The 11497-nt window shown below is 46.8% G+C and overlaps 1 protein-coding gene across 2 annotated transcripts in view; it reads left to right on the top strand.

Moving 5' to 3' along the window:
* The window catches only part of NMNAT3 (nicotinamide nucleotide adenylyltransferase 3), a 146589-nt gene extending 140586 nt beyond the window's left edge, over positions 1–6003 (top strand). Inside the window, exon 6 of one of the 2 annotated variants that reach the window (XM_055412813.2) lies at positions 2420–5997. In XM_055412813.2, the coding sequence (XP_055268788.1) occupies positions 2420–2630 (211 nt within the window). In that variant the 3' untranslated portion in view covers positions 2631–5997. Of the gene's footprint in view, positions 1–2419 lie in introns of both variants that reach the window. The other variant, XM_055412832.2, reaches the window with a different exon arrangement.
* The last annotated feature ends 5494 nt before the right edge of the window (positions 6004–11497 follow it).

The following is an 11497-nucleotide window of genomic DNA, read 5'->3' on the forward strand; positions in this document are numbered from 1 at the left end:
TCTTCGCCTGGGCTCCTCCACACTCCACCCAATGTGTTTTTTCCCTTGTCCCTTCAGTGTAGTGACTCAATGCCAAGACAGGTAACTGCCTCTGAGTCCTGCGAAGCCTTCAAGCAAGTCACCAGACATGGAATCCTAGAAACAAGAACACTTCACCAAAGACGATGCAGGAATGACAAACAAGCACAGGAAGGGATGCTCAGCCTTGGCAGTCTTTAGAGAACCACAGTGAGCTGCCATCCGCCACCTGCTGGAATGCTTAGAGCCAACTGAGCAACCCTAGGTATCCACACAAGGGAGATGAAATCTTGTGTCCACTCACACTTGTATGTAAATGTTTATTCACTAGAGCCAAAAACTGGGGAAATTCAGATGCCCATCAACTGGTGCTTGGATAAACAAATGTGTTGCATCCATCTAGTGGAATACCATTCAGCAAATAAAAGGAGAAAAACGGGATGGATACCTGCAACAAGGTGAATGAATCTCAAAGACAGGTCAGATGGAAAGAGCCAGGCATATGGAAGGACATATTGTATGATTCCATCAATATGAAACCTCTCAGTTCAGTTCAGTTCATTTCAGTCGCTCAGTTATGTCCGACTCTTTGCGACCCCATGAATCACAGCACGCCAGGCCTCCCTGTCCATCACCAACTCCCGGAGTTCACTCAAACTCATGTCCATCGAGTCGGTGATGCCATCCAGCCATCTCATTCTCTGTCGTCCCCTTCTCCTCCCGCCCCCAATCATTCCCAGCATCAGAGACTTTTCCAGTGAGTCAACTGTTTGCATGAGGTGGCCAAAGTATTGGAGTTTCAGCTTTAGCATCAGTCCTTCCAATGAACACCCAGGATTGACCTCCTTTAGAACAGACTGGTTGGATCTCCTTGCAGTGAAACCTCTAGGAAAGGCAAACTCTGGAGGCAGAAGGCAAACCAGTGGCTACCCAAGGGTAGGCATGGGGATTGACCATAAGTGGACACAAGGGAAATTTGGGGGGTGATGGATATATTCTAATATTAGATTGTGGTGATGATTGCACAAATATATAAAGTTACCAAAGCTCATCAGCTATACACATAAAATAGAGTTTGTGGTATTTAAATTACACCTCAATAATGGTGTCTTTAAAAAGTCCTCCTGAGGGCTCCCTAGTGGCTCAGTGGGCAAGAATCCTTCAGCCAATGCAGGAGATTCAGGTTCAATCCCCGATCCAGGAAGATCCCACATGCCGTGGAGCAACTAAGCCCAGACTGCCCCAACTATTAAGCCTATACTATAGAGCCCGGGAGCCACACCTACTGAAGCACATGAGCCTAGAGCCTGTGCTCAGCAACACAAGAGCCCACCACAATGAGAGACCCAAGCACCACAACTAGAGAGTGGCCCCCACTCGCCACAACTAGAGAAGGGCCCACACAGCAACGAAGATTCAGTGCAACCAAAAATAAAATTTTTTTTTAAAAAATTCTCCTGAGCTTCCATTACATGCTCTTGGAGTAGAGACCTGGCTCCTCCCAGGGTTGGCCTCCTCCTCCCCCCAGTCCTCCCCTGACCCACCCCAGGCCCCCAGCCCTTTCAGTCTCTGTTCCAGCCTAGGGCTTCTTTCAGTTTCTCACACCCTTCTCTGAGTCTCGATTGAGCCAGACTTGCCCACTGGACTCCCAGCTCCCTGCCTTCCTCTTTGGTGAGAGAATTTCATCACTCTTGAAATGACTGATTCAATAGCAACATCAAGTTCCCTGAAAGTTCAAGGATTTGTCTTGATCATTGTGCTTTTTCTCCAGTACAACTCCTGACTTATAGTAGGGACTCAATAAATACTGAATAAAAATAATACCTGAATAAGCATCTTAATAGCTCCAAGAAGCTCATGATAAACACACCTGTCTGAATAAATCAGTGTTTTTGAAGCATGTTTGCACTTGGAATCCTTTCTGTACACACACACTTAATGTATAAGGAACATAGAAGTCAAAGTGTAATTTACAAAGTTCTTATCTGAAGTTTTTTTCCCTAGCTTTTTGCTGCAATAGACATCCTTGTATATAAGCCCTTACAAGCTAGTGCTCTTGTGGGATAGATTCCAGGAGTGGTGCTGCTGGGTCAAACGGTATGTGTACTTTTTATTCTAATCAATGTTACCAGATTGATTTTTTTAAGTAAATTGAATTTAAAAAAAAAAACACAGAATCTCATAGAGCAGCTGAAATTTCATTTCCTTATTTCTTTGCAGGGAGTCACCTTCATTATCTTTCATACACACCACTGCAACACTCATCTCTTTATTCCAACAATGATCTGTGTGGAAGGAGTTTCAGGGACTCTCGCACCTTAGAGAGAGCAGTTTGCTGCACACTGTTCCCGGTGTTTGCTGGGTACCTCAGTCAAGGCTTCCTTTTTCTTTTGCTACACAGGAGCTCCTCAAACTCACCCAAACAACAGAGGTGGGAGCACAGGTGTCATGAGGATGTCATGAGTGGAAGAACCATGGACAGGACATATACACCGGTCCATGAGAAACTGGAGAAAGGAACTTCCCCGGCGGCCCAGTGGTTGAGAGTCCACCTTCCAATGCAGGGGATGTGGGTGGGGAAACTAAGATACCACTTATCACAGGGCAGCTAAGCCTGGGCACCTCGTGAACACCCAGCAGAGCCAAAAAAAAATAAACTGAAGAGAAAGAAAAAAGTGATGTTCGCCACCTTCCCTTATTGTCCCTCCTCCCCCCCTACTTCATCTCCGTCCCTTCTGCCCCCACTACTAACTGCTATGGTCCTCAGCCGCTGCTCATCCTCCAGCAGCTGGCACACCTGTACCCACATGACCCTCCACTTAAGCCCTGACTCAGTGTCACAATTCTAGATTCCCTGATTCACTGGCCCCGGGTGGACTTATCTACCCGGTCTATGCGGCAGTGACATTTCTACAAGGGTGGAAGGTGGGCGGGCAGGAAAGAAGTGAAAGACTCTTCCCACTCTCGGGTAAGCACCCACAAAATTGCAGAGTAACCTAGCATCTGTGTATGTGCCTCTTGCTCCTGTTCTGCTGCGTGTGATGCTGCTAGGAAATATGCTCCTGTGGAGGGGGAGGGGGAGGGAGGGCAGGATGACAATCAGATGTCAATCTTTCCTTCTCCACCCTTCCTTATGCTGTAGGCAGACAGACCAGACCCCAGGATGGGTTGGGCAGAAGCTAGAGGGAGTCCCCCCAGGGCCCACAGGCATGTGCTTGAGTAGCCATGGGTCTGGGAGGACCAGGGAGGGCAGAGTACAGTGGCTACAGCTGGATCGTGAGCCGGTCCCCTCAGCGGGATCCTGCAGAGGGGGCAGGGACTTCCTCCCTGAGGCTGCATGGACTACAGGACACGGAGGGTCAAACCAGGCACGGGTCCCCATTCTCCACAGCAGCCAGAAGCCATGTCTAGACCCTCACAACCTCACTGGGAGTCCTAACTTGGCCAAAACTCAACAGGCTTCTTGGCAGAAGGATGGCAAGTTGGTACAAATGGATGTTTGCAAGGTAAGTGTTGATTTCCCTGGCATCTCACGACGTTATGTCACCCAGAGACCTGTCTTTCCCAACCTCTGCTCTAACCTCCCTCTCTCTTCTCTGGGGAGAGCCTCTACTCTACTCATTGGTCCTACAGCCCCAGCCACCCCAGGCGCCCCTGTTCCTGTGGCTGTCTCCCTGCTTTGACTGCACCCTGAGAGTGTTACTGAGTCCAACTTGTACGACTCGTCCCATGACGGGCCAATAAATTGAGAGATGAGTCTTTGAGGCAAGGAACAGCAACTTTATTCAGAAAGCCAGCAGACTGAGAAGATGGCAGACTAGTGTCCCAAAGAATCATCTTCTCTGAGTTAGAACTCAGACTTCTTCTACACTAAAAGAGGCGGGGGTGAACTCCTGGTTTGGGGATGTATTCATTTCTTCCTGCAGCCAGGTGGTCCTGGTCAGGATGTTTCTTGTGACCTAAACAAAGGTATTTTAGCTTAATCCTCATTACCTGGGAGGCAGGGTTCCCAGAGATGGACCATTATGTATAATAAGCTTACAGGCAACTTCCCTTTAGTGATTAGCTTGTATTCAAAGCAATGGAATGTAAAGGTTATAGTAAAAGCAGATCCAATATGGGGTCAAACTTGTTTTCCTCCTTGTAAAGAGGAGGGGCTCTGTGTCTCACTGTGCCCAGTCCAAGCCCCCCATGGGTGGACATCCAGATGGTCTGGTGAAGGCCTGGCACCTACTCTCCTTCCTAACAGCACCCTCAGTTTCTTTTAAGGACTTATCTTCCTCACTGGATTCAGCCTGGTGAGCACACCCAGATGTTCAGTCCCTGCACTTTAAATCTAGAACACAGTGACCACTGAAAATGGCCAGAATAGGTTTATTCTGTGGCCAGTTCCAGTACAGGATCTCGTTTGTTTTTCCTATTTCTCTCTCCAAACATGATTGTGTCCTTGGTAATCCTTCCAGTGTATTTCCTCATTTTGTAAATGCTCCAGAATCTGTTTCTGTTGCTTATAGCTGGGGAGTGCAGAAGAGGAGGAGGAGGGAGGGAGGAAAACTAACTCAAACACCCAGTGAATGAATGAGACCAGACCACAGTCTAGCTGGAAAGCCTGCCATCAGCAGGGCAGCCACGGACAGGACAACGGTGGCCGCGATGAGCAATACTGTCTTCCTGGAATATCCAGGCCAAGCCCACACATTCACATCTGTGGTACCACTGGGCCAGTCATGGGGATGATTTCAGACAATTCTCTTCAGTTCAGTTCAGTTCAGTCGCTCAGTTGTGTCCGACTCTTTGAGACCCCATGAATCACAGCACGCCAGGCCTCCCTGTCTATCACCAACTCCCGGAGTTCACTCAAACTCATGTCCATCGAGTCAGTGATGCCATCCAGCCATCTCATTCTCTGTCGTCCCTGTCTCCTCCTGCCCCCAATCCCTCCTAGCATCAGACTCTTTTCCAGTGAGTCAACTCGTCACTTGAGGTGGCCAAAGTATTGGAGTTTCAGCTTTAGCATCAGTCCTTCCAGTGAACACCCAAGACTGATCTCCTTTAGAATGGACTGGTTGGATCTCCTTGCAGTCCAAGGGACTCTCAAGAGTCTTCTCCAGCTTCTCACAAATGATGTTGGGCTCACAGGGTCCTCCCATCATGGCACTAAGAGACACCTACAGAGCTCCTGCTAGTAGATACAGGAAAGCCCAGGGCCCCGCCAGCAGGTTCCCCAGACTCTTAGGACAGTACCCCCAACATCCTCTAGTACTGAGTTGGGGTGAAGGGAAGGGGCCAGGACAACTGAGCAGTAAAGAAGCTAGGGATCATTTTTATTCTATTACAGTTATTTCCTAATTTTCCTTGTTATGGCTTCTTAAATATACCCCTCACTTAAAAGTGGACATTTAATTTCCAAATACAAGGGAATTTTTTAAAGTAACTTTGATATTAATTTTTCATCTTGATATTTCTCATTTAAATGCTTTCTTCTCTGCAATCACCCTCTGTGTTTTTTCAGTCTTCTAAATTTATTGAGGCTTTCAATGGCTAAGTCAAAGCTTTCTCTTGTTAAATGTCATACTACACTTGAAACTATGTGGGTTATTTTCAAATATCTTTTGATCTCTAACATAATTCCATAGTAATAAGAGAACAGTCTCTATGACTTCAACACCTTTAGACCATGAAATTTCTGTACCTGGTCTTATGTCTCTGGATATGTTCCTGTGTCTCCTAGTTTATAGTCTATGGGAACTTGAATAGAATTTGTATCCTACTGTTGTATGAAAATTGTATAAATCTTAATGATGTTGAATTGGTTCATAATGCTTTTCAGGTCTACTATATTCCCCTACTTCTCTGTATAATTCATTCTATTAATTTTTGAGAGTTTGATATTGAAACACCAACTAAAAATCTTAACATATCTACTTGAAACAAACAATTGTAATATATGTAACTTTGTTCTGTATTTTTTAAATCTCCTTGAATAATAAATGTATTGTGGTATTTTCATAATTTAAAAAATAAAAAATAAAGATTTTTAAAAATTGGTAAGAAAAAAAAAAAAAGATGCCAGGGTCATGTCTTCAAAATGCCAGGGGCAAAAGTATCATCAGGAGAGCCTGGTAAAAGTACCCTTTTCTGGGTTCACCCAGACTGTGATTCAGTGAGCTGAAACAAACCCAGGGATCTAAGTTTTAACAAAACCCCAAGAGCCTGAGGCAAGCGGTCTCTTTGGAAGATGCCATCTAAGACTTAATCAAGTGAAGGAAGAAGGCATGCAGATGGAGGTGTTGTTCAGCATGCTGCTTGGCCAATCCTCTGTAGCTTTTAGAAGATGGACAGTATCTGTCCTCCACCCCCTCCCCAGGCAGCTCCTCCTAAACTATCTTTCCATTGTTCTGCTGTCACACGGGTGTCAAAGACATTCAACACCCTCCCATCACCTCATGGGAAAAGGCTGACTTCTCAGTTAGCATTTGAGCCTCCAGGTCCAGTCATTCTCTTTCACTCCTGCCTGTTCTCTAAATGGCCATCCACGAACCCTCTCCTCTGCATGGCTGGAGATCCTCTCTGCTGTAATCAACCACGGTTTCCTGCTCCCCAACGTTTGCATGAGTCCTCTCTCTAACCTGGGACGCCCTTCCTGCTTCTCTGAGCCTCTCTGATCACCACTCGTTCCTGGTGACCCTCTCAAGCTCCACCTTCTAAAAGCACTCTGGTCCCTGGGGACCTCCCTTCCTCCAAGTTCATGTTAGGGTCGCCTTGTGTCGGGTGACTGAAACTGACAAAGGGTTTCCTGTCCCTCTGAATCAGAGGAAGGTCAGAGGGTCAATGAGGAGAACTCCATTCTGACTGACCTGGAAAGACTGGAGTGGACTGGCAGTGGCTGTGGTGGGCAGACTTGCAGACCAACTCTGAGCTGGACTGGGAGGGTCTCCAGCCCATGCACGGGTTCTTGGTGGCGCACTGGGCATCTCGGTTCAACCCTAAGCCTAAAGTTGACCAGCTGTGCTCCTGTTTTATCCCCTCCCACTCCCCCAACAGCCAAACCTCCTGCCTCTCCCCATCTTCTCTCCTGCAAACTGCACTCCACCCACCTGCCCTCGGATCCAGTGTCATGGCCCAGTCATCCAGAGGCCCAAATATAACTAAGGCCACCTTAGTTCCTCAGGTGGATCCCAAACAGAAAGAACTAACTGGAAGGTGTGAACCCAACAAAGATGGAAACCACCCCCCCACCCCTTCTCTCCAAGGAGGGAGCACAGAGAAATCACTCTGCAGAGTAGCAATAACAGAAAAGGATGCTGGCTTTGGGATCGCATGGAACTGGGTTAGCATCATGATTTTTTTAACCTAAAATGATGTGACCTGCACCTTCATCTCTCCAACTCTGTTTATAAGAGAGTGATAAGAAAACACCTACCCCACTGTGTGTCTCAGAATACAGTTAGATAGTGTTTGTCTGTTGTTTGGCACATGAGCCATAGACAGTGGCTGGCATCATCTTCCATCATCCTCATCAGGCTTGTTGGAGAGGAAGTATTTGAGCTGTCCCTGAAGCTTCTCACCATCAATCGTCACACTACCACATCTCCTCTGGGGTGGCTCCACATCCAGTCCCTGGTCCACCAAGAAAAACAAAGGCAAGTGCCTTGACCAGGACCCCAGGAGCCTAAGTACAGAGAGAATTCCTCTCAGTGGAAAGAGGCAAGATTTTGACTATGCTGTTCCCTCGAGTCCTTGTATCAGTGAGCCTTGGCTGTGAAAAAAATATCACTCTAAGTCTCAGCGGCTTAAAACAAGAACCATTTATGATTTCTCATGAGTCTAGCAGTTAGCTGGGTGCTTGTGGCCAAGATCAATTGATCTTGGCTGGTCTTATTTAAAGGTTTTGTTCCAAAAGGCTTCTGGAGGCCTCACTCAGAACTGGTATGACATCACTCCTGCCACAAAGCCTATTGGTCAGAGCAAGTCATGAGGCCAGTCCAGCTTCAAGTGATGGGGAAGTACCTCCCCACACCATCTCTCCATGAGAAGAATGACCAAGTATTGTACATTACAGCCTTGTCTGCAATCAACCACAGCCCTCAAGCTTTTCTCTGCATCCCTTATAGTTCCTAGTTATGGCTTGAAGTGAAAAAACTCTGTTATGAAATAAAGATGGGTGGACGGTTGGGAGGATGGACAGAGGGTAGCTGGGTGGATGGGCACCACTGTGTATCAGTGGGGAGATGGGCAAATGGGTAGATGTAAGGTGCATCCAGTGGTGAAGTGTGGCAGGGTAAGTGAATGGAGGTGGTTTGGATGGATGGTGGGCCGAAGACTCGCATCCTACTCTCATCCTTAGAGTCAAGGGGCATGGTCACACAGGAGCAAGAAGACCAGGCTTCCATCCTACATCCCTTGCAATCTCCTGGCGGGCAAATGAGTTACCTTGCTGCCCACGGCACCACACCAGACTCTCTGTTGCTCCTGGGCAGGCTGGTCATGCCCAGGGCCTGTTACCATGACTGCGTGTCTCTCCTTTTCCTCATGATGACACCCCTTAAACTTCTCAGTGCTCCCCATTTCCTACAAGATAGAAGCCAAGTAACGTGTTGCAGCATCGAAGGCTCCCCACGGCCTGGCCCCACTTGTCTCCCCAGCGTTTTCTTCTGCTAGGGCAGACCATGCCATCCCTCTCCCACCTGCTCCCCCCACCCCGCCTAGTCACGCTGTAGCTACATGATGCTCCCCCACTTCCCTTGAAGACACCAAGCTTTCCTACACCTCCCTGCTCCCCCACTTCCCTTGAAGACGCCAAGCTTTCCTACACCTCCCTGATTTTGTATGTGCTTTTCCCTCTTGGAAGTCATCCCTTTGCACTTAGTCAAGTGGACATTTGCTTACTTGTCCTCTAAGACTTCATCCCTGTGCTCCACCACCATCTTGTCCTTGAGGGCATCTTGTACAAGCCTCCAGCTGTTATATTTCTGTCTCCCCCTAGACTTACCTTCCTTGGGGTCACGTCTGGCTCATGGCAGTGTCCTCAGCATCTGGCCCAGTTCCAGGAGCCTAAAAGGTACCCGGTCTTTGCTGAAAGGATTCATCCCTTGCAGCTTTGACATGTTCCCCCCTGCCCTATTCTCTCAGCGAGTGTCCACTGTGTGTCTAGTTCCTGACCAGGTGTTGGACTAGCCACAAAGCATTGACAGTCTCGTTGAGGGAGCAAAAGCAGGCATACACACATGTGCACACGTGACCTCCCAGAAATCGAAGCTCTGTCCACCAGAGGCGGCATGACACCAGCACCTCTGGGAGAGCTCAGGGTGCCCAGAATCCATGGAAGAGATCACAGGGAAATTGGGACACAGGAACTTTGATGGGTAAGGAAGAGGAGAAGGCTTTGCGGGCCAAGGATCTGCATGAGTGAGGCTTAGCTGTGAAGACACATAAGAGCAAGCCACCAGCCCAAGAAGGTGACTCAAGGGGAAACAGATATAGGGCTGGGAAAAGATGCTGAGGTCAGATGGCCAAGGGCCTCGAATGACAAAGACAAGAAGGAAGCTAGAATTTATTGAGGGTGAGAAGGGCCAGGTTCCTCAAAACTATCCTGTGAGGTAAAAGTTCAGAGATATTAAGAGAATTCCCAAGATAATATAGCTAGGAAATGGTAGGCCTGGGATTCAAAATCAGTCTGACTCTAAAATCCACCTCCTCAAAACTAAAAACAGAGCTACTATATGATCCAGCAATCCCACTGCTGGGCATATATTCAGAGAAAACCTGGTTCAAAGGATACATGCAGCCAATGCTCATTGCAACACTGTTTAAGATAGCCAAGACATGGAAGCAACCTAAATACCCAACGAGAGAAGAGTAGATAAAGAAGATGTGGTACATATATAAGATGGAATATTACTCAGCCATAAAAAATAATGCCATTTGCAGCAACATGGATGAACCTAAAGATTATCATACTAAGTAAAGTAAGTCAGACAAGAAAGACAAATATATGATATCCCTTATATGTGGAATCTAAAAAGAATGATGCAAATGAATTTATTTACAAAACAGAATCAGACTCACATAGGAACCAAACTTATGTTTACCAAAGGGTAGGTAGGAGGCAGGGGAGGGATAAATTGGGAGTTTGGGATTGACATATAGACACCACTATATGTAAAATAGATAATCAATGAGGACCTACTGTATAACACAGGGAACTCTGCTCAATATTCTGTAATAACCTAAATGGAAAAAAATTTTTTTTAAAATAGATATATGTGAAACTGAATCACTTTCCTGTATACCTGAAACTAACACAATATGTTAATCAACTACACTACAATATAAAATAAAAATTGTTTTAAAATAATATAATACCCATCTCTTCATTCCACTGGACTCTTATCAGTCAGGAGGTAGAGGGCAAGGTGTAGCAGGAAGGGAGGTTATGGATGAGATGGGTATTTACAAATATTATGATAATGCTTTTTGGACTGTGTTCTCTGTCCCTGAATCAATGAGCTCCAGGCCTATTTCTTCTCTTGTTGGAAGCAAAACCCCCTATGAGCCACCTAAAATGTGTGTTTACCTCTGATGCTTCTAAGGAGACAGGACAAAGACCCAGGCCTTGAGGTTAGCCCTGGACTGAACAGGTGTCTGTAGCCCACCCTACCCCAGTGAGCTTCCCTGTCAAGGCCTCCCCACCTCCCAGTCAGCACGGCTGGATCTGTGTTCATTATCAGGGAAGTCCTCGGAGGACAGGTCACGTGCTGCCTGGAAATCAATGTGTTTGACCAGTTGCTTCCCTTTCATCTTTTCATTGTATAATTCTGCCCCCCGAAGGCAAAAACACTGGTCTGGCAAGATTTGTTCTTTTTAAATCTGGCCGGAGCCTCACTAAAGTCCATTAATCTTTAACTTTTTATAGATTTTTCTGCTTAGAATATATGCTCTGTGCTTGCATTTCACGTGGAGATTCAAGCTCTGCTTCCATATTGATGATGACTCTGAAGACTTATGTTCTCTCTGGGGTTTTGTTCTGTGGGCTTATTTATCAGTGCCAGCATGCCAAGAACCCCATAGATCTCTGCCTCATTCAGGAGACAACGAGTGGCTAAGACCCTGGGCCTCAGGTCAACCAGAGCCTGACACAAATCCAGTCCCAGCCCTGCCATTCTACCTGTTCAACCTCGAGCAAGTCACATGCGTCTCTAATGCTCATTGAAAATGAAGACCCAAGGGACTCACATCTCACCCAGGGTTGTATAACCAGCACAAAGCCCATATACAGCTGTAACAATTACTGTTGAAGAGTCCTTGACTCTGCGAGGACACCCGCCCCTTACCCCTGTCCCCAGTCTCCCCTTTTCTTCCAAGAATAACTGCTGGCTCTTTCTCTGTCTACCAAGTCAGCCTTTCAATGCCACCTCTAATCCTCCCTTCTAACCAGCATCTCTGATTAACCTCATAAGAAGGTCTAGGGTAAAGTACA

The sequence above is a fragment of the Moschus berezovskii genome, chromosome 1, assembly GCF_049115385.1.
Source record: "Moschus berezovskii isolate FMDL1 chromosome 1, NW_MosBer_1.0, whole genome shotgun sequence".
Classification (NCBI taxonomy): Eukaryota; Metazoa; Chordata; class Mammalia; order Artiodactyla; family Moschidae; genus Moschus; species Moschus berezovskii.